Here is a 24,093-nt window from a genome sequence, read left to right on the forward strand (position 1 = left end):
AAAGACCACAATATTCTTTGTTAGTTTTTCAGCAAATAACTTGCTTTTTCCTTTCATTTTATTTCCAATTTATTTTTCAGAGTTAAACTAAGATGACAACCCAAATTAAAATGACAATCTACCACCATGAGGACTCTAAAGCTGATTCAACCTTAGCCTGTCACGTGTTAGAGTTGCTTGTCTATGTATCGCAGATTGCTTGATTATCTCGATTATAGAAATCTTGACATTGAGCCACCACAACAAGAGCTACAGGCCGACGTACAAGACGTCAGCGATAATATAGGCCCAAGCGCAATACGTCAATACCGGCCCGATTCAAGGACTTCACGTCTTATTAGGATAATAGATATGGAAGATTTATTATGTTTGCTTATTTTTGGTTTATTTAATTTTAATTCCTTGTTGAACGCTATTTTGATTAGGTAAATCTTTTTGGATTTTTTTCTTAATTCTTTCCTGAATCATAGAGTCTAATCAAGCAGGGTGTGAACTTTGTATATAGAGTTCATTAGAGAGTTAAAAAAACCAACGAGAAATAAGAATATTTTATTTTCTCAAAATCACGTCTCTCTTAAACGTTTTTCAATCTCTCGAATTGCAGGTGCTCTTAACCTCGATAGGATCCTAAATCCTATCCCTCGATTTCGTATAGCAGATTGCATGGAACCCTATGCCAGTTGTTTTTCTATGTATCACAGATTATTTGCTTATGTATCGCAGTTTGTTTGCCTATGTTGTCATTTTAACTATGGTGTCACCATAGTGCTCCCCTTTCGTAATATACTAATCTTCTACGAATGCATATAAAAGGTTATAATTGAATGCGAAGATTCGACTCAGAGTAAATACCATGATAATATTATTGAATAACTAAAAACAAAAATATAAATTTAAATATCAAACAATTTTTACGAAAATAGATCTATAGAGTCGATCATTAATATTTCAAATAACCATTTCACACACGACAAAATTATTTTCCTATAAATTTTTATGCTTTTAATTAATTCTTAGTTTGAAACAAATTACATACTCAACTCTAGCTAAGTGGATCATCAGGAATCTCGATACAGCATCTATTAATTTATTTAATTATTATTATATCGACTATAGTAAATAAAAAAAGTAACTAAGCAGTAATTAGTGAATTTTATATGAATTGGTTGATGATTTCAACTCGAGTCTGCGTGATTTTGACTCTCTGATCTGTTTGCACACCTTTTGTAGGCTTCTCCCTTTCTCACAAATTCAATACTGTTATTCTCTGCTTTTTATTTCCCAAAAGATAAATATATTTGAAATAATCGCTTAGGAATCCAAGGATTTATTCGGCTCCGATCGCTGATAAATTCCTTTTCTCCACTTGAGCTGATAACTTCGAGGTTCTTCCGCAAGTAATTTTTCATTTTTCTTTCGTGTATTGTACGAAACTGAAGAATTTACAGTGGGTTTAATATATTTGTAATCAATTTGTAATCAATTAGTAATATGTATGAGCTGAATGTGCGTCTACGATTGATTTTTGCCTTTACATTGATCAAGCTCCAATTGATTTAATTTTTTTGTTATTTGTTGTTGGTTTTGTTGTCAGGGTTTGAGATGCTGAACAGCTATTGGTTGATTTTACTGGAGCTCTTATGATATCTGTGATAGCTGTATTCCATCCTTGTTAGGGGTTTTTTCATTTTTCATTTTTTTTTCAGTTTATTATGTAGGGGATTTTTCTCCAAGGGAGAGAGAACATCTGTTGTATCTTTGTTATTGTGGATTCATATGTAACATTTGTATATTCTTTATGTGGGCTGTTTTCATAATCACGTTTTGCATGCCAAACGATCTATTCTGCAATGGTATACCATTAGATGCAAAGGGTACAGGGCCTCTGTTACTGCGGTTCGATATGCTGTATGAGAGCATTGTTGTGATGCCGTCTTGTTGAACTTAGTTAGATAGATTTGATGCATTGCAGGACTTAGTTTTGTATGTGCCTAAGTCGATCTCGTTTCTTATGCATAAGTTCATCTACTGTTTGATCTGTTCTCTTGATTGGTTTCCCCTGTTCATGTGTATCATTATCTTTCACGACCACCTAACCACTGACAATGTGTATGTATTTTAACGCATTTCTGTATGTGGAACATTTTGTAGACTGATATTGGATTGGATGAGTGCTGGTCATTGATCTGCTGGATTTGTAGAAGGGCATTTTGGTGTGGCTTTAGTGTCAATGGAGAGCTTAGCGCAGCTGGAACTGTTGTGTGAAAGACTTTATAACTCACAAGACTCAACAGAAAGGACACATGCTGAGAACACTCTGAAATGCTTTTCCACAAATATTGATTATATTTCACAGTGTCAGTATATTCTGGACAATGCTTTGACCCCTTATGCGTTGATGCTGGCCAGTTCAAGCTTATTGAAGCAAGTGACTGAGCATAGTCTATCGTTGCAGCTTCGCCTTGATATCCGTAAATATATCCAACTTACATATTATGTTGGGCACGTTAAATGAATTTATTCTGTTGCCTTGTCTGTCTCAATTGGTCTGATCCTTAATGTTAGCAAGTCATCTTAACGTTATGACAATTTTGACAATCAAGTTCCAAACTACAACTTTTTCATCACAGAATTGATTGCCTTTTATGTATTTGATATTGTTATCACCATCATCTTCATTATGTAATCTAAATTCTTTGGCTTTAACTGTCTATGAAGGAAATTATCTTGTAAACTATCTGGCAAACAGAGGTCCTGAGCTGCAGCCCTTTGTCATCGGATCTCTAGTTCAACTTTTGTGTCGACTTACCAAATTCGGATGGTTCGATGATGATAGATTTAGAGATGTGGCTAAAGAATCAATTAACTTTTTGAGCCAGGTATTTTATTGTGTCAGATAAAATTATGTTATGACTTATGATGATGCAAATTCGTCTTTAGATTTGCTACATGCATCTTAAAGTTCTTGACCTCTACATCTCCAATTATGTGTGTTCTGTTAAGTTTGCAGTAGAGACATTCATTAGGAGACAACAAGTGCTTTAGTAAGTGTTTGAGTAACTTTTGTAGTATTTAGTGAATTAACTATTGGTGCCAGTTTACTTCACTAGAATTTGTTTTTATTTTTTCATTTAGTTGTTTGAAAGATACTAAGAAGTGTAATATAACCACATTAGTTGAACTTTATGACATTATTTGATTGAGCATATGGATAATATGAACTGATTGGCTAATTCAAGGCACTGTCACTGTATCAGAAGCTAAGTACTTACGAAGGTCATAATATAACCTTCTTCTCTGCTTATACCTCTCCTAACAAGATATCTGAGAGGACCTTGAAGTGGGGACTTGAGCGTTCTACCCTAATGTTAATCATACGTGACTTTAAAACTAGAAGTGGGAACATTAAACTCGTATTTTCCTAAATAGTTCAGGTTCTCTTAGCTAAATGATAATGGTGAAGTACATGTCATGTAATATATACTATATGAATGAGTATTGTGCAGCTCGTTTTACCATTTTAGTTCTTATCTTGTTTCTCTGACCAAAGCTCTAGTTCGTATTAAAACCTCTTTAGTTAATTTTGAAGCACAATCACATGTGCATAATTTAGACTCCTCTCTCTTTGTACCAGCTGTCCATGTATATAATTATAATGTTTCCATACCATTTGTCATTTTGAATGCCTCATATTAATCTTTTTGGAATATGCAAACTCAACCTTCAGGATGTCTTTGTTTTACTCTGGTATGTCACATTTAAAGCACTTGTTTTATACATGTTGTGGGCATTACATCTGATGGATTCTATATTTGTCAGGCAACATCAGATCATTACGCTATTGGTTTAAAAATATTAAATCAACTTGTTTGTGAGATGAATCAGGTTCGTCTTTCTTAACACTTTTCTTGGTTTTGCGAAGTATATAAAAGTAAAATATGGCCTTGTTACCCAATATACACATACTGTATTACTGTGTAAATGTTTCTTATTTTGTCAGTATGATAGACCTTCAATGACTTCTTCCTTTTCCTCTTCCTTACAATTCTTTGCATGCACGAATCTAATGTGGATCTTATATTCCTTGTTTTCCCAGGCCAATCCTGGGTTGCCTTCATCACATCATCGAAGGGTGGCTTGTTCCTTCAGGGATCAATGCCTTTTCCAAATCTTCCAAATATCCTTAACTTCATTACATCAACTTAAAAATGATGGTATAGCACTGGCTTAACAAGCTGTTTCTATAATGTTGGTGATATATTGATTTTTTCCTCAGTAAGATTGAAACTAATATACACTAATTTCTGATACTTGCAGCCAATAACCGGTTGCAAGAATTGGCTCTCTCACTTTCATTAAAGTGTCTTTCTTTTGATTTTGTCGGGACATCAATTGATGAAAGCTCTGAAGAGTTTGGGACTGTGCAGGTACATATTTTGAGATAAAAGATAGAACTGATACTTTGCTTTCATGACCTTTAAAGCTACTACCATTGTCAAGGATGTGTTATTCTAGTATTTTTTTATTTATATAACATTATATCAATATATCATGTAAATATGGTGCCCAGGGATTTGTTTTGCAAGGTTTATTCTTTTGACTGAGTTTAATTCCACAGATTCCATCTTCTTGGAAACCTATATTAGAGGAATCTTCAACATTGCAGATATACTTTGATTACTATGCACTCACAAAGCCCCCTATCTCCAAGGAGGTTAGTTCACCAATTGCTTCATTTGTGAGCTATACTCTCCTGAAAGCCTTACAATTGGTCAATATGCAATAACAAATGTTTTCTAAGTTATACCAGAATAGTTTTTCTTTGGTAACCAAAACTGTGTTATCTTGTTAGCTTTACATGGTTTTATTTGAATATATTAGAAAAGAATTGTGTCTATTGTATGTGTTATTGAGCAGGTGTACTTAGATTTCTTCTCACACATATGCACATGCACACAACTGTTGTTTTGGAACATTTTATTCTTTGTTACTAATATTAACTTATTATTTTGGGCTTTCATTCGTTGGGTTGCCATTCACTTTTCTGCTTTTGCTTATAATTTATAAATCATGTATTTTTCTTTCTTTCTGTTTTGACACCTCTGAGCTCTGTTTGTTTCCTCAAATTTTTTGTCTCTTTTTCAGTGTTCATTTTCTACTCATATTTATCTCCTGTTAATTTCCAGTCACTGGAGTGCTTGGTCCGATTAGCTTCTGTTAGACGTTCTCTGTTTACCAATGATGCTGCACGTTCCAAGTTCTTGGACCATCTAATGTCAGGAACCAAAGAAATTTTAAGAACTGGGCAAGGTTTGTAAACTTATGTCATCTTTAAGTGTTTGCTTATGGAGTATAATTTCACAGTTTTATCTTTGATATTTTGTGCATTTAGTTATTTGGATTGAGTACGGGTAACATTTTGTAGCTGTACTCAGTTTAAACTATTCTGCTAATATTCCTTTCAAATTAGTGAATTCCGCTCAGATTTTAAAAGGATTATTTATTATAATTTCATTAAGTTGGGAAGGTGAATTCTTAGGCTTTTATGTTATCATGTTTACTTGCTTAACGGATCCATTTCATACTATCTACGATGACTTTTGGTATCTTGTTAATTCTAAGTTCTAAAAGGATGACAGCATTTCTATTGTTGTAGCTCTGAATAACTTATGAGGTGAAAAAGACCTTGATATCCTTTATCATTGTTTGCGGACTCATTATACCCTTTTTTTGGTCCTTGTAAGATTGTGACTGTGATTTGTTCTAATTTCAATTTGAAGTCTTGTGACGCATTGATAATTCCAGTCATTGCTAGATGATATTTCTCAAAACATTGGCCTGACATCATTCTTGACATTGTGATGTTATAGAATATGTACTTTCTATTTCACTCACAAGCTAAGTTGTTATATCCTACTTTAATAACACTTAATTATGCTGCTTACAAAGAATTTCAATGCTGGGACACTTTCGTGTCCAATTTTTTTTTACTTCTAAGATCATTTGTCTGAATTTGTTCTGTTGGATTCATTGTGTTGTTCCACATATCAGCCAGCAGGAACTGTCACTATTCCATGAGACTGGTGCACCATCCTTATGTCAGACTTGTTATTGGAAATGCAAATCTCACGCATTTGTTTAGGATAGATGTGGGTTTGCTCATGTGATTTGAAACTTCATCTATTTTATTCTGGTGCTAGGAATGTTTGTTATGTTTTTTTTTTGTTTGAAAGAGTGGAACGATCTTACATATTGGTGAAATGCACTGGAATTATACTAGGAAGAATATATTTTGTGCTTAGACTCTTCTTTATTGTGCGCTTTCCTTCCATGAGATTTTCAAAGTAGGCCATAAGATTTAAGACTTCAATTATGTTACTCTGGCGCTAGGAATTTTTGTTAAGTTTTTTGTTTTGTTTGAAAGGGTGGAACAGCCATCTATATTTGTGAAATACACTTGCATTATACTAGGAAGAATACATTTTGTGCTTAGGCTCTTCTTTACTATGCGCTTTTCTTCCATAACAAATTTTCTTATTGTTACTTCTGCTGGTACTTTGATCCCTATCTTGCTTCATGAAATGATGTTCAGCATTTCATGATAGCCCTATCATTCCACATTTGAATGTTTGCTGAATTTGAAATTAGGTCTTGCTGACCATGATAATTACCATGAATTTTGTCGCCTTCTTGGAAGATTCAGAGTTAATTATCAGGTATTGTTATATTTCACCTGATCGTGGCTTAACGCAACTAATTTTACTCAGTCATTGAGTTCCTTATACACTACAGCTAATTAGTTTGTGCTCTCAACACCTTTTGGTTTAATATTAGACTGAAGTCCAAAATTGGTCATCTACATTTGTCTGGAAACAACTTTTTGGTCCTACATATTAAGTGTGTTAATTAATAGTTTTGTCAAAATTTAACTATTCAACTCTGTTTTGACCAGATTAGTGTGTTCATTATCATTCTAATTAACTATTGTAAAATCAAGTATTTTTTTATCTTTTTAATTAGAATGGTAATTAACTCATAAATCTGATTAATTAGAATGACCGTTAATTTTTTACCGTTAATTAGTCAAACGCGATTGACCGTTAATTTTTGACAGAACTGTTATTTATGGATCAATACATACTGTGTGGGATGATGGGATCAAAAAGCTACCACACTTAATGTGTAGGAGCAAAAAAGTTTTTTTTGGGCAAATGTAGAGGACCAATTTTGGACTTTAGTCTGTAATAATGAATCATATCACTCTCATGCATTTAGCAATAACTTAAGAGCTTTTCATGTTGTTGGTTGGTGAAGTAAGTTTAAGTTTGACTATCCATTGAAATCAAATCCCTAGAATACCTTTTTATTACCTATAGGGACTATAGTTTTTTTAGCACACTTATACAATATTTAAGATTTAAAAATTTTCTGATTATCACTTCAGGAAAAAATTACAACGAACTGCCTGATCATCTTATTAGTGTTACAAATTTAAGTTCATGAGAAAAATAAACTATGTGCAAATTTTATGATTTTAGAAGCAATTGAAACCCTTCTTTTATTACAAAAGTTTTGGTTTATTATAAAAGAACGAAGGAGAAAAAAGTGCATCTCACTGGCACATGCAATTGAATATGTACCAAGAGCATAAGTATTTTTGTATGTTGACATGGATTTCTTTTTCTCATCGGGACTTTCTGTTTTCACTCTCTATTCTACTGCAGTTGTCTGAGCTTGTGACAATGGAAGGCTATGGAGATTGGATACGCTTAGTTGCAGAGTTTACATCAAAATCTCTGTTGTCCTGGCAGGTCTTGAATGTTGTTCATTAATTTCTTTTAATTTTGTGTTGATAACTCGATTTAACTTAAAACAGAGCTTCTTTGGCTGTTTATCTCTGACTTATTGCAACTAGGTTATATACAGAATGGTAGGAAATTAGGAATATTGGTGTTAGAAACCTAATATTTGTTGCTTTTTCAGTGGGCCAGTAGCAGTGTCTACTACCTTTTAGGGCTATGGTCTAGGTTGGTGAGTTCTGTACCCTACTTGAAGGGTGATGCACCAAGTTTGCTTGACGAATTTGTGCCCAAAATTACTGAAGGTTTCATCACTTCAAGATTGGATTCTGCTCAGGTTTGGATCTTAACTAAAATCACTCTGAGTTTCAGAATAGTCTGGTATTGTAGATTTTATGTGTTTCTCCTTGTTATTTTAGACAGGCTTACCTGACGATATTTCAGAGCATCCACTTGACAATGTTGACCTCCTTCAAGATCAGCTTGATTGTTTTCCATATCTCTGCAGATTCCAGGTTGAATTTGATTCTTGATTGAGTTATCACGTTCTTTAATTTTTTAATTACATTGTATTTTTTTTGTACCTTACCTTGGAAGTTTCTTGTTCCAGTATGAAAACAGCAGCTTGTTCATTATCAAGATCATGGAGCCTGTTTTGCAAATTTATGTGGTATGTTAAATTTGTATTATTATGTTGTATATTGGGCTTTTGGGCACTAACATACCGTGTGAATATGTCCTCTTTAATAGGAAAGAGCGCAGGTACAAGGTGGTGATAATACTGAACTTTCTGTGGTTGAAGCCAAGCTGGCTTGGATTGTACATATAATTGCTGCTATTTTAAAAATAAAGCAATCTGTAGGTTGCAGGTAATCTTGTTTCTTGGCCTCTTACAATCTCTTCAGCAGCTTGGTTTCTTTCATATTGCTGTTAACCATGTAGAGGCGTGTATGACTTACAGTGCTGAATCACAAGAAGTAATCGATGCAGAACTTGCAGCTCGTGTTTTGCGATTAGTAAACGTTGCTGACAGTGGGTTACATAATCAGGTATGAGCAGAAGTGCATTAGTTATCACTTATCCCCTAGATTTATAAGTTCTTTAATGTTTTTTCTGTGTGGCTTTTGTATTGATTTTGACTTGTTAAAGTGAATAAGGTTGGATATCAGTGTGAGTGGAAATTCGTATGAAATTCATCTCCAGAGATCAGTTTTGAAGGCTTTTCATTTATATATTTGGCTTGCAAAGTTTTCAATAAATCTGATATAAGTCTGAAACACTATATACCTGACATAAAACTCTTGATCTCTTACATTTGAATTAATGAGTGATGGAGAATATTCACCAAAAACACTCCAATATTGCATGAGCGAACATTTAACGGCTTATTAAATAGTGAGGCACTCTTTTAGGTTTGTGTTAGTACATCTTGATAGAGGGCAGATTATAATGGGTCACTACTTATGAACCATGTGAGTCATTTGGCTGGAAAGCAACCAATCTTTGAAGACACTGAGGAGCCATTTGAGGATGTATAGAATGGGTTAAAGATCTTAGTAACAACATGGGATTTGGGAAAAGAGTTAAAGAATTTCTCTGATTGCTAGGGATTTGAGTTTAATGTTTCTTATAAAATGACTTGGTGGACTTTTTTTCCCTATTTACTTACATCATCATATTTCTATTCTATAAACTATTGTTACTTGAAATAGTAATAGACAAAGTGAAAGCTTAAGTGTAAGTCAATTACATTATGTTCATTTCTATGTTTACTATTGGAAGACTAGAAAGCATAAATCAGTGTCTTCTCTTTGTTGAGCCATCTCATTTTTGGGATGATATCATGATACTGAAGCACACTTCTCTACTTTTGTATTTGGCAGAGATACAGTGAATTAAGCAAGCAAAGACTAGATCGGGCAATACTCACGTTTTTCCAGAATTTCAGGAAGTCCTATGTGGGTGATCAAGCTATGCACTCATCAAAGGTAAAAAAAGTCTTTTTTTGCTCGCAAGGAATCATCCCTCCTGTCCGGTAATGTTTATAAGTGTCAGAGGCTCTCTGGTTTGTTACAGCAGTTGTATGCCCGATTGTCTGAACTCATTGGGCTTAATGATCATCTGTTGCTGTTGGACTTTTTTGTTCGGAAAATTGCTACAAACCTCAAGTGTTATACAGAGGTAGTCTTTCGATGTTTGGTCTTGCTTTTTGTTTCTGGAATTTTCTTCATTCTGCATCTCAGTTATTTTGTCATTACAGAGTGAAGAGGTCATTGATCAAACCTTGAGTCTGTTCTTGGAGCTGGCATCTGGGTACGTTTGCTTGTTCAGGATATTGAAAATGTGATTGGTTACAATTTCTTCATCTTCTAAGCACATCTACTTTGTTTTATTGTAGTTATATGACTGGAAAGCTATTACTCAAGCTGGACACAATCAAGTTCATTGTAGCTAATCACACTGTAAGACCTTGTTTTATTTATTCAAAAGCTTCTAATGTATGCCTTTTTCTCTTATACCCTCACTTACAACATCTCTTGTCATTTATAAATTTAGAGGGAGCATTTCCCTTTTCTTGAAGAGTACAGATGCTCTAGGAGCAGGACAACGTTCTACTACACTATTGGGTGGTTGATATTCCTGGAAGACAGTACCTCCCTCTTCAAGTCTTCAATGGATCCTCTGCTTCAAGTATACTGAACTTCTTCTTCCTCTATCTTATGTTTTACGTAACCCCATTTCCCTGATATGCACTTGGTGATATATGTTTGGTATTTGTGACTCGAGGTCTACCTAACGACTCTAAACATATTGTTCCCACAACTTCTTCCTCTATCTTATCCTTGAAGTCTATATGTTTATTATGTATTTGTTCAAGTATGTTGGCACGGGTGGTAGGACATTTATATTTGTCAATTCAAGCTATAACTTTTTTTATATGATTATACCGAAGGAAAAAATTTAAAATATCATGATAAGATAACTTAGTCATCTTTCTTGAAAATGACAATATCATTATCAGATAAACAATGTGATAATTAACTATGTTGCACACTATGTATTTACATAACTCTAGTTTATTTCTGTGCTTGAAACAAGTTTGTGGGATGATGCAACACTCTGTATAAGATTAAAGCTATCTTGCCATGCATTATTTTTATTCATACATTTGCAGATTTATTGGTCCATAGATGTTTTATTATTATTTGAAGAGTGCTGGTTTCTTTTAGCAAAAACATGCCTTTAAATTCAAAAAAACATGCCTATAAATACATTTTTTCTGAAAAAAATACTCCCTCCATCTCAACTAAGATGACACACTTTCCTTTTTAGTTTGTCCCAACTAAGATGACACATTTCTATTTTTGGTAACTTTCTCTTTCCAATTAATACACCCTACCGCTTTTTTCTCTCTCCAATTAAATATTCAACTCTCTTTCTCTCCCATTTAGTACTTACACCCACTCTTTCTCTCTCCAATTAACCACATTAACTTGATTCATGGACTTCAGTCAATTAAGGCAAAAGTAGAAAACAAGCAGATCAGTCGAATTTATTTATGTTAGTCTTCTTTGAACACAATATTTGATTTACATGAAATAAACTTTGAGGGCATCTGCAGAGAATTACAAGATATACGTAATATTAGTTATGATTGTGGAATTCTTATTGCATCACTTATCTTGGCAGATTCAACACTTTCAAGGTTTTCATAGTATTATTATTGATGGTCACTGATTGATATTTTAAATATCATATAGGTATTTATTAGTTTGGAATCAACCCCTGAGACTATGTTTCGAACCGATTCTGTGAAATATGCTCTAATTGGGTTGATGAGAGATCTGAGGGGGATAGCTATGGCCACAAATAGGTTGGTATAATTGACTGTAAATACCACATGTTCATGTATTTTACCTTAGCTCTTGTAAACTCCTCTCTGTTTTTCTTTCAGCCGCAGGACTTATGGGCTTCTCTTTGACTGGATTTATCCAGCTCACATGCCAATTCTGTTAAGAGGGATCTCACACTGGGCTGACACACCGGAGGTTGGTTTATAAAGATAGTCCTTCATAAGTGTTGCGTTTCTCACACTCTATGTTGAATGGGAGCAGTTGATATTTTTCAATTTGTTTATCGAACTGGATACTTAGGCATATTAAGTTAGAGTAGTCTAGCACAGCATGTAGGATAAAAGTACTATATGACAATGGTAAGAAGTTCATTAACTAGTAGAAAATGAGAAACAATCACTGGAACCTAGTTGAACTATGCTGCAACTGTTTCTGCCTGATAAGTTTCAATCAGTTGCATTATATGGTAAAAAAAATTTAGAAGGGGACTTAGGGGAGAGAAGTTCATGCAGGTTTGTGGGGGTAGGTCGATGAAAGTAGAATTCTGAGACTAACTTTTACTGTTGCGGAGAGCTTCACGCTGAAATTTTCTGAGTGACTCTACAATGTCATAATGTCACTTATACCTGACAATGGGCTTGTTGGTTAATGTATAGGATGTAATAATCAGACATAAATATTGAAATGTCGAAGCCTGTTGGTTAATGTATAGGATGTAACATGATGCTTAAAGATTGAACAGACACCACATGTTACTGAGATTAATCCCTACAAATGTATATGAAGGGTGATAAAAGATGTGCCTTTGGATCTGGGGGTACTCCTGGTTTTGGGAGCTTGTTTCCCAGGAAACATAGTTATGTTCCGGACATGAACTAGTGACTGTCTTTTTTGGGGGAATGGGGGATCAGATTCCTGAAAGTGACATGTGATCGTTAACATGCCCTGCATTCTAGGACATTAGACCTTTGTGATGCTCGCATGTGAAACTCTGGTGATGCATTTGTGTTGGGGTGGTAAGGCTGACAGCACCCTTGTGTGGCCTAGTTATGACCTTATTAAAAGATCAATTAACAATTCTATAAGCATAATCTGTCCAAAAGAGCAGGAAAGTCTACATGTATATCCATTATCCACAATTCCTATTATTTTGGCTAACATAATCACAGTAATTACCTTACATCAAATTCTTCCTTCAACATTCCTTTTCTTTCCACAAAATGTCAAGTATGTGCAGAGCTATTCACCCCCCTGCAGAGAGGCTGAGAGGGAAAAGGAAACAACCACAACTGTTTGTGTAATGTTCAATGCTAATTTATTTTTATTGCATGTACGAAATTTGACTTGGAAACTCTTGTGTAGGTGACAACACCATTGCTGAAATTTATGGCCGAATTCGTGTTAAACAAAACTCAGCGTTTGACTTTTGATATCTCATCTCCAAATGGTATACTGCTTTTCAGAGAAGTTAGCAAATTGCTTGTTGCATACGGCACAAGAATTTTATCTGTTCCAAGTACTAGTGACATATATGGCTTCAAATACAAGGGAATGTGGATTTCCTTAACGATTCTTTCACGAGGTATGTCTGTAACTTCATGCTTCGAAATATCAAACTGGAGTTTTGTTCTGTACTCTATCGTCTTTGTGAACAAGTTATCTTTTGTTTATTAATTTATGAGTTTATTTTACAATACTAGAGTTCAAAAAATTTAACGAGTCGCAGGTCTCTTGACTGATGGTTTTAAAGTTTATCATTTAAAACAAGTTATCTCTTGACTGATGGTTTTAAAGTCTATTCAATTTTAAAAGGTTGTGTGTTTAAAAATCAACACGAACTTCTATATAAAATCTTGGGCTTTAGCTGCATAAGTATTGGAGCTATAACAAATATAAGACTGTGGATGAATCTCAATACCACCTTGTTGCAAAAAAATGAGGCATTAACTAAAGCTAAATAAATAATCCATTTGCATGTGAGGATGCATTTTAAACTACTCTGTAAAGTTTCGTTCTACACTTATTTATGCTTCTTCGTAGTATCGGCCTTTACAGCTCTCTGTATAGTTTGTAGATGAGATATCACCAGCAGTTGAAACAACTTCATTAAAAAGAACTTAATTTGCATCAGTCAGATACTTAGCTTTTCCTTTTTTACTGGGACTTGATGGAACATGCACGGATGCAACTTAGGACATGCTACTGGAATTAATATAATCTGCATTCATATGTTCATCCTCTGATGTTTGATTTCGTTGAATGTAACAAATATGGCACATAAGAAAATTTGACTTCCCATATGGCTCACATCCTGGATACTGAAATATCCTATATATGTGATTATGATTTCTATTCTCTTATTTTTCCTATGAATTTGTAAAATCAAAATTACAGCGCTTGCTGGGAATTATGTCAACTTTGGGGTGTTTGAACTATATGGTGATCGAGCACTAGCTGATGCACTTGATATTGCTCTCAAGATGACACTATCAATTCCACTTGCGGACATTTTGGCTTACAGGAAGGTTTGCTAATACTTCTCTCTTTTCTGGATAGTTCTTTGCTATGGTTATTTCAGTTTCTTTAGCCCATCAAATATCAAATGTGTGTTGAATTTCTTTTTTCTTTTTGGTTTCATTATAATGCTAACTCTTCTCTTTATGCCTTTAAAAGAGAGTGAAACCAGTGATTGAGTTGAGGTCTCCCCAAGAATGATAGTTTTTGTCCTGTAGTTTCATACCAGACCTTTTCATGATCATAATATGAGTCTGTTATATTAACTTTCTATGTTTGGCAGTTAACAAGGGCGTACTTTGTATTTGTGGAGGTTCTCTTTAACAACCATCTTCTCTTTGTACTGAGTCTTGATACTCACACCTTCATGCACATTGTTGGCTCGCTTGAGTCCGGACTCAAAGGTCTAGATGCTGGTATATCATCTCAGGTTCGTGAGATCAACCATCCCTTATTGTATTTTAACTCATTACCCTATCAAAAAACTGGCTGTTGATTTCTTTTAGTATGCTAAATTTAAACATAGGATGATGCTATTTTCTTCTGCTGTTGCAGTCCACGGAATATTCATATGTGGCTTTAGTTTTTCTGAACTTATTTTGACCTTGATGGTTAAGTAGATTCAAATGCACCTTTACTTTCATGAATTGTTCTCCATAAACATGGGGTAGCTTGTAGATCTAGAATGGTAAATCTTCAAAAATCTCTTATTTTATGAGCACTAAGCAGGACATGAATAAGTTTTGTGCTTAATTGAGTTTGCACTCACTATAACTCACATAATTCCCTCTCTCATAAGCACATTCATGAAAAGGTAGAAAGAACCAAAGATCTCCAGCACACTTCTCTGTGTTTGTTGTTTCTTCGGTCAAGAATGATTACCTATCTCTATGTTGGCATGTTCTGATGTACTTCACGGTTTTTGATACATCCTTGATACACTAGGTCCATTCTACTAATGACTATCTGAGGGTAGTAGCCATAGATTATACTCCAGATGCTTCCGTTACAATTTCATGACCTATGATTCTTCCGTCTGCTTATTTTACTTCACCAGTAGTTAAGATTCTTGCATAAGTCAGGCTGAATGTTTAACTTTTTTGGTGGCAGTGTGCATCTGCAGTAGATAATTTGGCTGCCTTTTATTTTAATAACATCACCATGGGGGACGCTCCCACATCACCAGCCGCAGTTAATCTTGCCAGACACATTGTCGAGTGTCCAGCACTGCTCCCTGAAGTAAGTTTTGGATACTTAAATTAGTCTAAGCTTTTGGTCTAGGTTGTTATATGACATTTCCATATCTATTATGAATCTAGGTTATTTGCTTCAGTAAAATTTTCTCATAGTTAATCTTAACGTTACTAACCTAAAGTTGGGATTGGATGGGTTACTCTCTACTTGACTAAATAGTCGAGACTATCAGAAGGCATACCCCTGTTCATGTGCTGGGAAATACTTGATGACTATGTATGTATATATATTTGGTTTTGAGGAGTATGCGTCGACTCAAGTAATGTGCTATGGTAATTAGTACACTTGTCAGTTAATTCATTTAGACATATTGTCATTTAAGTACCCTGTATTTTGGTTCTAAAATTGGCATAATAAGCAAACAAAAGATAGGAACAAGTCCCTATAAGATTGAAATATCAGAAGCATTAAAAAATTGCAAAATGCCTCTCACAAGTACTACTATAAAATTGACTTGTGAGTTATTATAAGCTTTTAGCAAACGTATTGAGTCTTTGAACCAGACTATAGTATTCTAACTGTTTTCTGTGAACTGAACTTGTTCACTATTTGCTGTGGAATTTTCCTTAACTAGATTTCATTATCTTATCCTAACATCAAAGCTTAATTATTCCCAGATACTGAAAACTCTCTTTGAGATTGTTCTCTTTGAGGATTGTAGCAACCAATGGAGTCTCAGTCGGCCAATGTTAAGCTTGATTCTTATAAATGAGCAGGTGGTGATATTTAGCTTTAATTCTTTAATGTTTATATTTTTCACTACATAATGTTTCAATATTGACAATACGGCTAATGATTGATGGCTATACATGCATGCAGATGTTTACGGACTTGAAAGCTCATATTTTGGCTTCTCAGGTAAGCCCTTTAGCTATTTCTTACAACTTAGGGTTATTAAAAGCATTTCTAGCTCTGTTATCTAAATCTTCAGCAAAATTTGAAAATATCTTTTGTATTTATTGGCAACAAAAAGCTTACCTTGTGCTCAGTAGATTGCACATCAATTAGACTTGTATGTGTAAGCATGCTGATCTCATTTCCTTCACATTGCAGCCTGCCGATCAACATCAGCGCCTTGCATCCTGTTTTGATAAACTAATGGTTGATATAACCCGAAGCTTGGATTCAAAGAACAGAGACAAGTTCACACAGAATTTGACTGTATTTAGGCATGACTTCCGTGTCAAATAGCACCTTTTCTCTGTGGGCATTATCGTTCGTGTTGGAATTAAGACATCTCCGATTGGTGTCCCAACCTCTCTTATCGGGTGTGTTACCAAGCCTTATTTTTGTGGTGCTAAGAGAGACTTCATCGGTGAAAGAAGGGGAAGTCACTCAGTCTACATTAGAATCAGATAATTTTCATGATTGGGGCTTTTGCTAAGTAGTAGTACTACTTGCCTTTTTCTGATCCCGGGTTAAATTAATACTAATACATATAATATGGAAAGAGGCATGTTAGATATGGTAGGTGGTGTAATTTTGTGTTGTATAGATACAGGTTTAATGTCTCAATTTCATCGTTGCATCGTGTGCATGCAATCTGATTCTTTAATTTATGGGGATTAGAAAATATCGGTTGTATAAAGTTCCCTCCCCCTTTTGTTATATCTCTTCCCGGTTTCCGCTATGATTAGAATTTGCAGTTTGAACGTTTCTTGACATCATTATTGTATTGATTTCTAATGTATTGAAACAAGAAAATTCAAGCAACTCTAAGGTTCTACTAGTTATTTTTCATTATTGACTTAATATTTCTTCTTTTTTATTGCTTTACACTAGATTTTCATTTTGCAATTAATACGAGGAAGACACACTAATACTTCCTCCGTCCCGTAGGAATAGATCATTTGATATGAGTTTTAAAGCGTATTTGGTAAAGTAAGAGAGAATGAAAAAAAGTAGTTAAAATTGTGTATTGGTTGGTGGGGTTCATAAATGAGAAAAAAAAAATCGTCGGAAATGATATGGACTATTTCTATGTAGAGGTGCCCACGGTTTAGGAACTGGCGGTTACGGTTCGGACCGCCGGTTCTGGTTTTGGAAATTGTTGAACCGGAATCGAACCGCGAGGGTGTTTCGCGGTTACGGTTCTGGATCCAAAACTGCCGGTTTCAGTTTCGGTTTCGAACCGACGGTTTTTTAATGTTTTTTCACGGTTCCGAACCGCCTTTTTTTTTGCGGTTCCGGCTTGATTTCACGGTTTTTCGGTGATTTTTTGCGGTTTCGATTTGAAACCGGCGGTTCCAGCACGGTTTCGGTTCGAAAATTTTTGAACATGAACCGAACCACGGTCAAAAATCGACTGTTTCGATTAGGATAAATTTTCACGGTCTCTATTCGAAATCGTAACCAGGTTACGATTTCGGTTTTAACCGCCGGTTCGATAAACCTTGACAGGTCTATTTCTATGTAGGTGACCCAAAAAGAAATATTCTTTCAGAACTATTTTATATTTATACCTCAATTATTTACTCTTCGACCAACGTGGCAATATGTAGTGTCACAAATTAAAAGGAACTAATATTCTCAAGTAGTACTAATCTAAAATTTACATTTCATCAAAAGTTACATACGCATTTAATTAAGAGAAATCTCTAATTTTATTTAATTATTGGAGTATTATTTTTTACAACGACATAAAAAGCAATTGATCATCTGATTCATGGTTTGAGTTTCTTCAAAAAATGAGCATCTCCTTGGCGTTAAATCCTGTTACTTGTGCTGTCGTCCACTCCCGTCCTCCGCCTCAAATGCCGCTCTTCTCCGCCGCTCGATTTGCCGGAATTCCTTTTTCCACCAAAACCCATCTGCTTCGCTTATGCTCTACTACTTCCACCAACGCTGGTATATTTTACTTTCGATTCGTTGCAAAATCCTAATATTACTCAAAAATTTGCTTTTCTTTTTCAAGGAATTTTACATCGCATTGCAAATATTGTACAAGTCGAAATTGCAGTTTGGTGTGAATTGTAACTAACTCTTCTATTTGATTATTATTTGTCTTTTTTCAATTACATTTTGTTTGCTCCACTATATCTGGTTCTAGTAAAGAGTATTCCTAGTATATACTTTGATGGTTGCCTTTCATCCATCAGCAATAGAGTATCATACAGTGAGTCTGTGTGTTTCTTTTAATAGTTTTCTCTGATTTGAATTGCACTGAGGCCTGCCATGTCATTACAATTGGATAGTTGAACTTCTTCTTACTAATAGAGATGGAACCAGGGGTTGATCTGCTGACTCCTTTTCTCTGGATTGCTAGAGGATTAGAATATCCCGAAGATAAACAATTGCATTGATGCCTGTAAATACAGGATTGTAAAACAAAATAGTAATGTTTTGTCATTTGCATTGGACATGGGGTAGTGTATGTTCTCCGAAAAGTTGATGCGGTGCTGGAGATGGTTAATATGATCTGTTTAGCCATTATGGACTACAAGCAGCCCTCCACTCAAATGATAGCTATCTTGAGATAATATTTTGTTTATGAGGTTCTCGGCATGCAAGGCTTTGCTGAACTTAAATCATTTCCTGGATGGTTTATGTCCATTTTGCGATGATGTTTTTGTGTCAATCTATATTTGTTGGGATTTTTGGCTTGGTTTACCCTGCATATGTAACTGGTGAACAAAAAGATTTGGTCTAATATGACTGCTTCTAGCTTGATCTTGGTTAATTTGATTTCCCGAGGTTTACTCCGGTTAGTCCAGTTTTTCTCTGTTAATGAAATAGACTGAGGTATTTTATAAATAAATTATTGTAGGATGTATGGTGCCCTTTTAATCTTATTGGAATCTGAAGTTCTATTATCTGCTAACTGCTGCTGCTTTATTCTTGGGTATATCTTTATCTTTGCTGCTTGTTTACATATTCATGCTGTTGGTGCATTGATAGAGACCGTGCTCTTCAGGTTATGATGGCGGTTCTGTGGAGAAGCAAGGTATTAACAGATGATTGATTATCAACAAACTTTGTACAGCATGTTGTGATATTATAACTGGTTACGATAAGCTACATTACTGTTCAATCTGTTCTTGAGAATTTTCCAATTATGTCTGTGTTAGGTTCAAATGGAAGGGACGATACTTCTCAAGCTGCCTCATCAAATGAGTACTTTCTACTGGCCATGCAAAGTTTTAGTTCTTATTGATGCCTAAAATCTAATTTTGGACCAATTTTCCTGATGCAATTGCTGTACTACATCGACAAAATTTCTTATTTAATCAATTTAAATACATCGATGCGCTGGCTGCTGATTTAACATTAAGGAAAGATCCTTGTGGGGATTGTTTACTCTGCCATCAAACCTTGATATTTTTTGGAGTGGCTCTGTTTGCTACCACGATAAGTTTACTTGACAAGAGTATTATCTTATTTTCTGATGTTGATTTTTATTTTGTTTGTTGAGCTTTTCAGGATATTAGCCAGATTGAAGAGATATGGTGTCTCTGGAATTTTGTCCTATGGTTTGCTTAATACTGCTTACTACCTTACTACTTTCCTAGTCGTCTGGTGAGTTATTTACCTTAACATATAAAATATAAAGCCAACCTTTATTCCTTTATCAGCTGATCATTAAATATCATTTCATATGTTTGACATTAGTTGATACCATGACCTTACAATTGCTGTTCTTTGATCTGCCACACTGCTCTGAAACTCTGATTTTCTCACCGAACTAACTGACAGGTTTTATGTCGCTCCCGCTCCTGCGAAAATGGGTTATTTGGCAGCTGCGGAAAGGTTAGATACTGCTTTCAATTGTTTGTTTGTGGTTCCAAGTTTATTTAGAATTTACTCTTATTTGCAGGTTTCTCAAGGTGATGGCTATGGTGTGGGCAGGAAGCCAAGTAACCAAGCTCATACGAGCTGGAGGGTGAGCTGCCCAACCCTATTCTTGGTTTCATGGTTGTTCTTGCTTTTCTTTTGTTCATCCAAATTACATGAATAACTGAGTTATGGCTTCTCCGTTATAGTTATGTCACATTTATGCATTTCTTTATGTCATTGCATCCTAGTCAGTATAAGATACTATTAAGCTAACGGAGTTGATGTTGGATGAGCTCGTAACGACTAATGAGAATACTTGTTGGCAAGATGTAAACATGGGTCTCTCTATGGCAGGGCGCTGGCGCTTGCACCATTCGTGGATAGGGGTTTATCGTGGTTCACTAACAAGATGGGATTTGATTCGCAAGGGAAGGTAGGCCAACGAGAATTCTGTTGATGTTATTACCTGCTCTCTGATTCCAATATTGTGATGATTTTTGTAGGCATTTATGGTGATAGCTGGATTTTGCTTTGGTTTGGCTTTCTTGATGTTTGTTATAGTGACCTTACTTTGGGCATAAATCTCCTGTCCTTTTGTTTTGTTAAATTTAGCATTCTTTCTCAGCATTTGAAGAACATTAGGCTGATGACATAGTTGTTTGTTATCTTTTGTGTAAGTTCAAAATTGTTCTTTGAAATAAACAAAAAAAAATGTTCCGTAAGTTTAACAAAATGTTTGTAGCACAGTGAATATTTCGTCGTGAGGCAATCAATATGAATTTTTCTTGTGGCTTAACTTTTTTCGTGTAATTTTTAGTACTGTGTATTTTTCCTGTCACTGTTAGGCTTGAGTATTCAGTTTGTGACTTTTTGTTTGGATTTTTTTTCTTTCAAAAACTTAACTAAAAGATCGAAACAAACCCAATTGAAACATCAATAAATTTAAATATTAAATCGAACTGAACAAAAGTCAAATGCTAATATATATAGGGTACAAATATACACTTTTAACTATGCATTTTCTATGCAGCATATGAATTAGCTGGAAAATTGTATGAATAAAAGTTGAAAATTTTGTCATCTTTGCAATTTCAACAAGGGATGAACCTAGTATACATCTTTATGATTCGAGGGTTGAAAATTGTTCATGTTTTATAAAAGCAGATTTCACGTTATATATAGGGTAGGTAGACAAAGGATGGAATGAGTTATTTTCGTGGTGAGTTTGTGAGTTCACCTATTATTACTGCATTAAATATATAAAGTTACTAAATTTGCTAATTGGACTCCCTCCGTCCCCAGAATATGCACTTTGGGTTCGTCACACAGATTTTAATGCAAAATTGGTAAAGTAAGAAAGATGTAGAGAGAAAAAGTAGTTAAAGTATTGTTAGTGGAAAATGAGTCCTACCTCATTAGAGAATTAAGAGTTATCAAAATTGGAAAGTGCATATTCATATGAGACAAACTAAAAAGGAAATAGTGCATATTCTTGTGGACGGACAAAATTTTTTTTATTGAGCTTTCTCTCTATCTTCTTGGAATTAGTTTCACTTGGTTGGTTGTATTTATTTTCATCAATGAATGTAAATGCATGCTTTTTAGTTTGTTATGTTGCTAGTAGTATAGTGGAACCAATTTAGGTTATCTTCTTTGTAAAAGTTGATTTTGGGTTGCCATTAGACTATTGAAAAGGGTTTAGGGTTTAGGGTTTCAAGTTGGTATGCTTATTAAGAGTCGGTATGCTGAAAAAACATGATTTCAAGTCGACCGATTGTGTGTAAAGGACACAATTTTAGATACAAATATTTGCGTTGAATTTTTTTTTTAAATAACAACAATTTAAGACTCAAAAGAAGCGTTCTTAAATTAAGAACAAATTAACTTAATTTTTATCTTTTAAGCATGCTTCCATTTGCGTTCTCTAATATAATTTTAGTTGGGACACCAATTATAAAGATACTTTTTGAAGCGTGGTGATATATTTAGAAACACAAATTAGTGTCTTTAATTGTATTAAAAAATATCCTTTAACTGACTATATTTTTTTTATTGCAGTGATATGAATATAATTATAACATACTTCATCCGTCCACAAAAAATAAATCACTTTTGCCATTTTGGGACGTCCACAAAAAATAGATCACTTTCTAAATATAGAAATTTTATCTCTCATACTTTTCCCACTTTTTCTCCCTATCTCTTTTACTTTACCTATTTTTTCTCCTCTTCTCTCTTACTTTACTAATTCTACATTAAAACCCGTGGCATACACAAAGTGATCTATTTTTTTGGACGGAGGGAGTAATATACTAATATTACCACGTACCTTATTACAACGCGGCTGATCAGTGATATAAATATTAATTTATCATTAATTAATTATTAATGAAACTAGCTGTCATAATTTCATTCCTAGTATATAATAATTGACTAAATTACAAAAATCTTTACCATCTGATCACTTTCTCGATAAAATTGTTTCTGACTCTCTCTCGCGTCATAGGTTTTGCCGTTTTGGATGAGATTATGAATTTCAAAGTTTAAAATCATCTCAAGCATTAGGTAAGTTATGAATTAGGATATTTTTCTGTAAAGAAGAAAAACGCGTGTTTCCATGTTGGAATTGAGAGATGTCTTGGTATGAGATATAGGTATATTCTATGAAAATCTACAACATATATATAAACTTGTTAATTAAGAATTTCCCTTTAAAATAACCTTCTACTGTCCAAATTTAAATTTGTTGACTTGTAACACTACGCATTGAAGGATATTTGCGATTTTTTTTCCTTTATTATGAGATTCATAATTAATTTCTATAATTGTCCATGCAAAAGTTATACTATAAAATGTACATTAGTACTCTCTTCAATCATACTTTCAAACAATTCAGCACTCAAAAAGAGTTTCTTGCTTGAGACGACGAAGTAGCCCTCTCTCTTACTTCTCCAATGGAAACGGTAGAGCCATCGTACCAAACGGAGGCCTCTGACGTCTCGGTGACATCAGACAAACCTCTGATGTTGTCGACCAGAAGTAATACGCTAGATGCCACAATGTGCATGCTAAACGCGCCTTGTGGTGTGGTAGGTCTCAGGCTTATGAGTGTCGATGAAATTCTCAAAATTCTCAACAATAGAGAATCCAATGAGGAGGGCAGTCTTCAGCAGCCCTCCTCGTTGGAGTTGAGAACTTTGGCCTGCAAGCATTGCAGTAGGAAGTTTTCGACTTTGCAAGCACTAGGGGGCCACCAGAACGCCCACAAACAACAGAGGGCATGGGTCAAGCACCGCCGCGACATGGTGGACATGACGGGTGGCGCTCCCCCACCGCCGTGTGGGTACCCCTACTACCCCTACCCTACCAATAGGTGTTTGCTTGGGGTTAGGTCAAAATCCAAGATTCAAAAACCCTACTCTAATCTAGGTGGATTTCTTAGTTTAGGAGGATATCATAATCCTATAATTATTGATGATGGAGTAACAAGCAAGGCCAAGGATGGTGAAAGTAGCGGCGGTGATCAATGGCTTGGATTAAGAGTTGGTGATGGCGGCGGCGATCAACATGATGCTTCAGGGATTGATTTGGAGCTTAGGCTTTGATTTCGTTTTGGGTTGATTGCTTTTTTTATTGTTCTACTTATTTATGACATTGTTTATTTTTGGATTTTGTTCTAGGATTTTCTAGTATTTTATTACATTTTTTATTTTTGGATTCCAAGGGTTGAATAGTTAGTATTGTAATGTCCTCTGCGTTGTTTTTTTTTTTTTTTTTTTTTTTTGTGTTCAAGCAAATTGGAATTTATTTGAGCACATCGAACTATTCTTTTAATGCGCAACTCATAAAGATAAGCCGTGTTTTTTTAAGAAAGACATCCATCATTATTATTATTATTA

General features: G+C 34.7%; 3 protein-coding genes across 7 annotated transcripts; all 3 read left to right on the top strand.

The window, feature by feature from the left end:
* The first annotated feature begins 1,200 nt into the window (after nt 1-1,200).
* LOC125200547 (exportin-7-A) lies at nt 1,201-17,161 on the top strand. Of its 5 annotated transcripts, none has more exons than XM_048098189.1 (30): nt 1,201-1,397; nt 1,595-1,671; nt 2,152-2,471; nt 2,719-2,879; nt 3,820-3,885; nt 4,097-4,214; nt 4,318-4,427; nt 4,619-4,714; nt 5,187-5,310; nt 6,649-6,716; nt 7,725-7,811; nt 7,984-8,136; nt 8,219-8,314; nt 8,410-8,469; nt 8,550-8,668; nt 8,761-8,848; nt 9,683-9,787; nt 9,876-9,980; nt 10,060-10,112; nt 10,198-10,261; nt 10,356-10,490; nt 11,561-11,673; nt 11,755-11,848; nt 13,016-13,235; nt 14,048-14,178; nt 14,451-14,597; nt 15,278-15,406; nt 16,039-16,137; nt 16,241-16,279; nt 16,475-17,161. In XM_048098189.1, exons 3-30 carry the CDS (start codon nt 2,231-2,233, stop codon nt 16,610-16,612), a joined length of 3,159 nt encoding a protein of 1,052 aa, XP_047954146.1. In that variant the 5' UTR covers nt 1,201-1,397; nt 1,595-1,671; nt 2,152-2,230; the 3' UTR covers nt 16,613-17,161. The 5 variants fall into 5 exon arrangements, with proteins under 5 accessions (XP_047954146.1, XP_047954151.1, XP_047954147.1 ...); XM_048098194.1 differs by having other exon boundaries at nt 9,879-9,980; XM_048098190.1 differs by having other exon boundaries at nt 1,201-1,385.
* An 887-nt stretch (nt 17,162-18,048) lies between these two features.
* LOC125215885 lies at nt 18,049-20,990 on the top strand. The gene is made up of 8 exons (XM_048117470.1): nt 18,049-18,268; nt 19,335-19,364; nt 19,489-19,534; nt 19,841-19,936; nt 20,114-20,167; nt 20,235-20,300; nt 20,549-20,627; nt 20,698-20,990. The coding sequence occupies exons 1-8, from the start codon at nt 18,109-18,111 to the stop codon at nt 20,773-20,775; spliced, it is 609 nt and encodes a 202-aa protein (XP_047973427.1). The 5' UTR covers nt 18,049-18,108; the 3' UTR covers nt 20,776-20,990.
* Nucleotides 20,991-23,148: 2,158 nt separating this feature from the next.
* LOC125186157 (zinc finger protein 2-like) lies at nt 23,149-23,799 on the top strand. The gene has a single exon (XM_048082496.1). It carries the CDS (start codon nt 23,149-23,151, stop codon nt 23,797-23,799), a length of 651 nt encoding a protein of 216 aa, XP_047938453.1.
* Nucleotides 23,800-24,093: the final 294 nt, after the last annotated feature.

This window comes from Salvia hispanica, chromosome 1 (assembly GCF_023119035.1).
Source record: "Salvia hispanica cultivar TCC Black 2014 chromosome 1, UniMelb_Shisp_WGS_1.0, whole genome shotgun sequence".
NCBI classification, from domain to species: Eukaryota; Viridiplantae; Streptophyta; class Magnoliopsida; order Lamiales; family Lamiaceae; genus Salvia; species Salvia hispanica.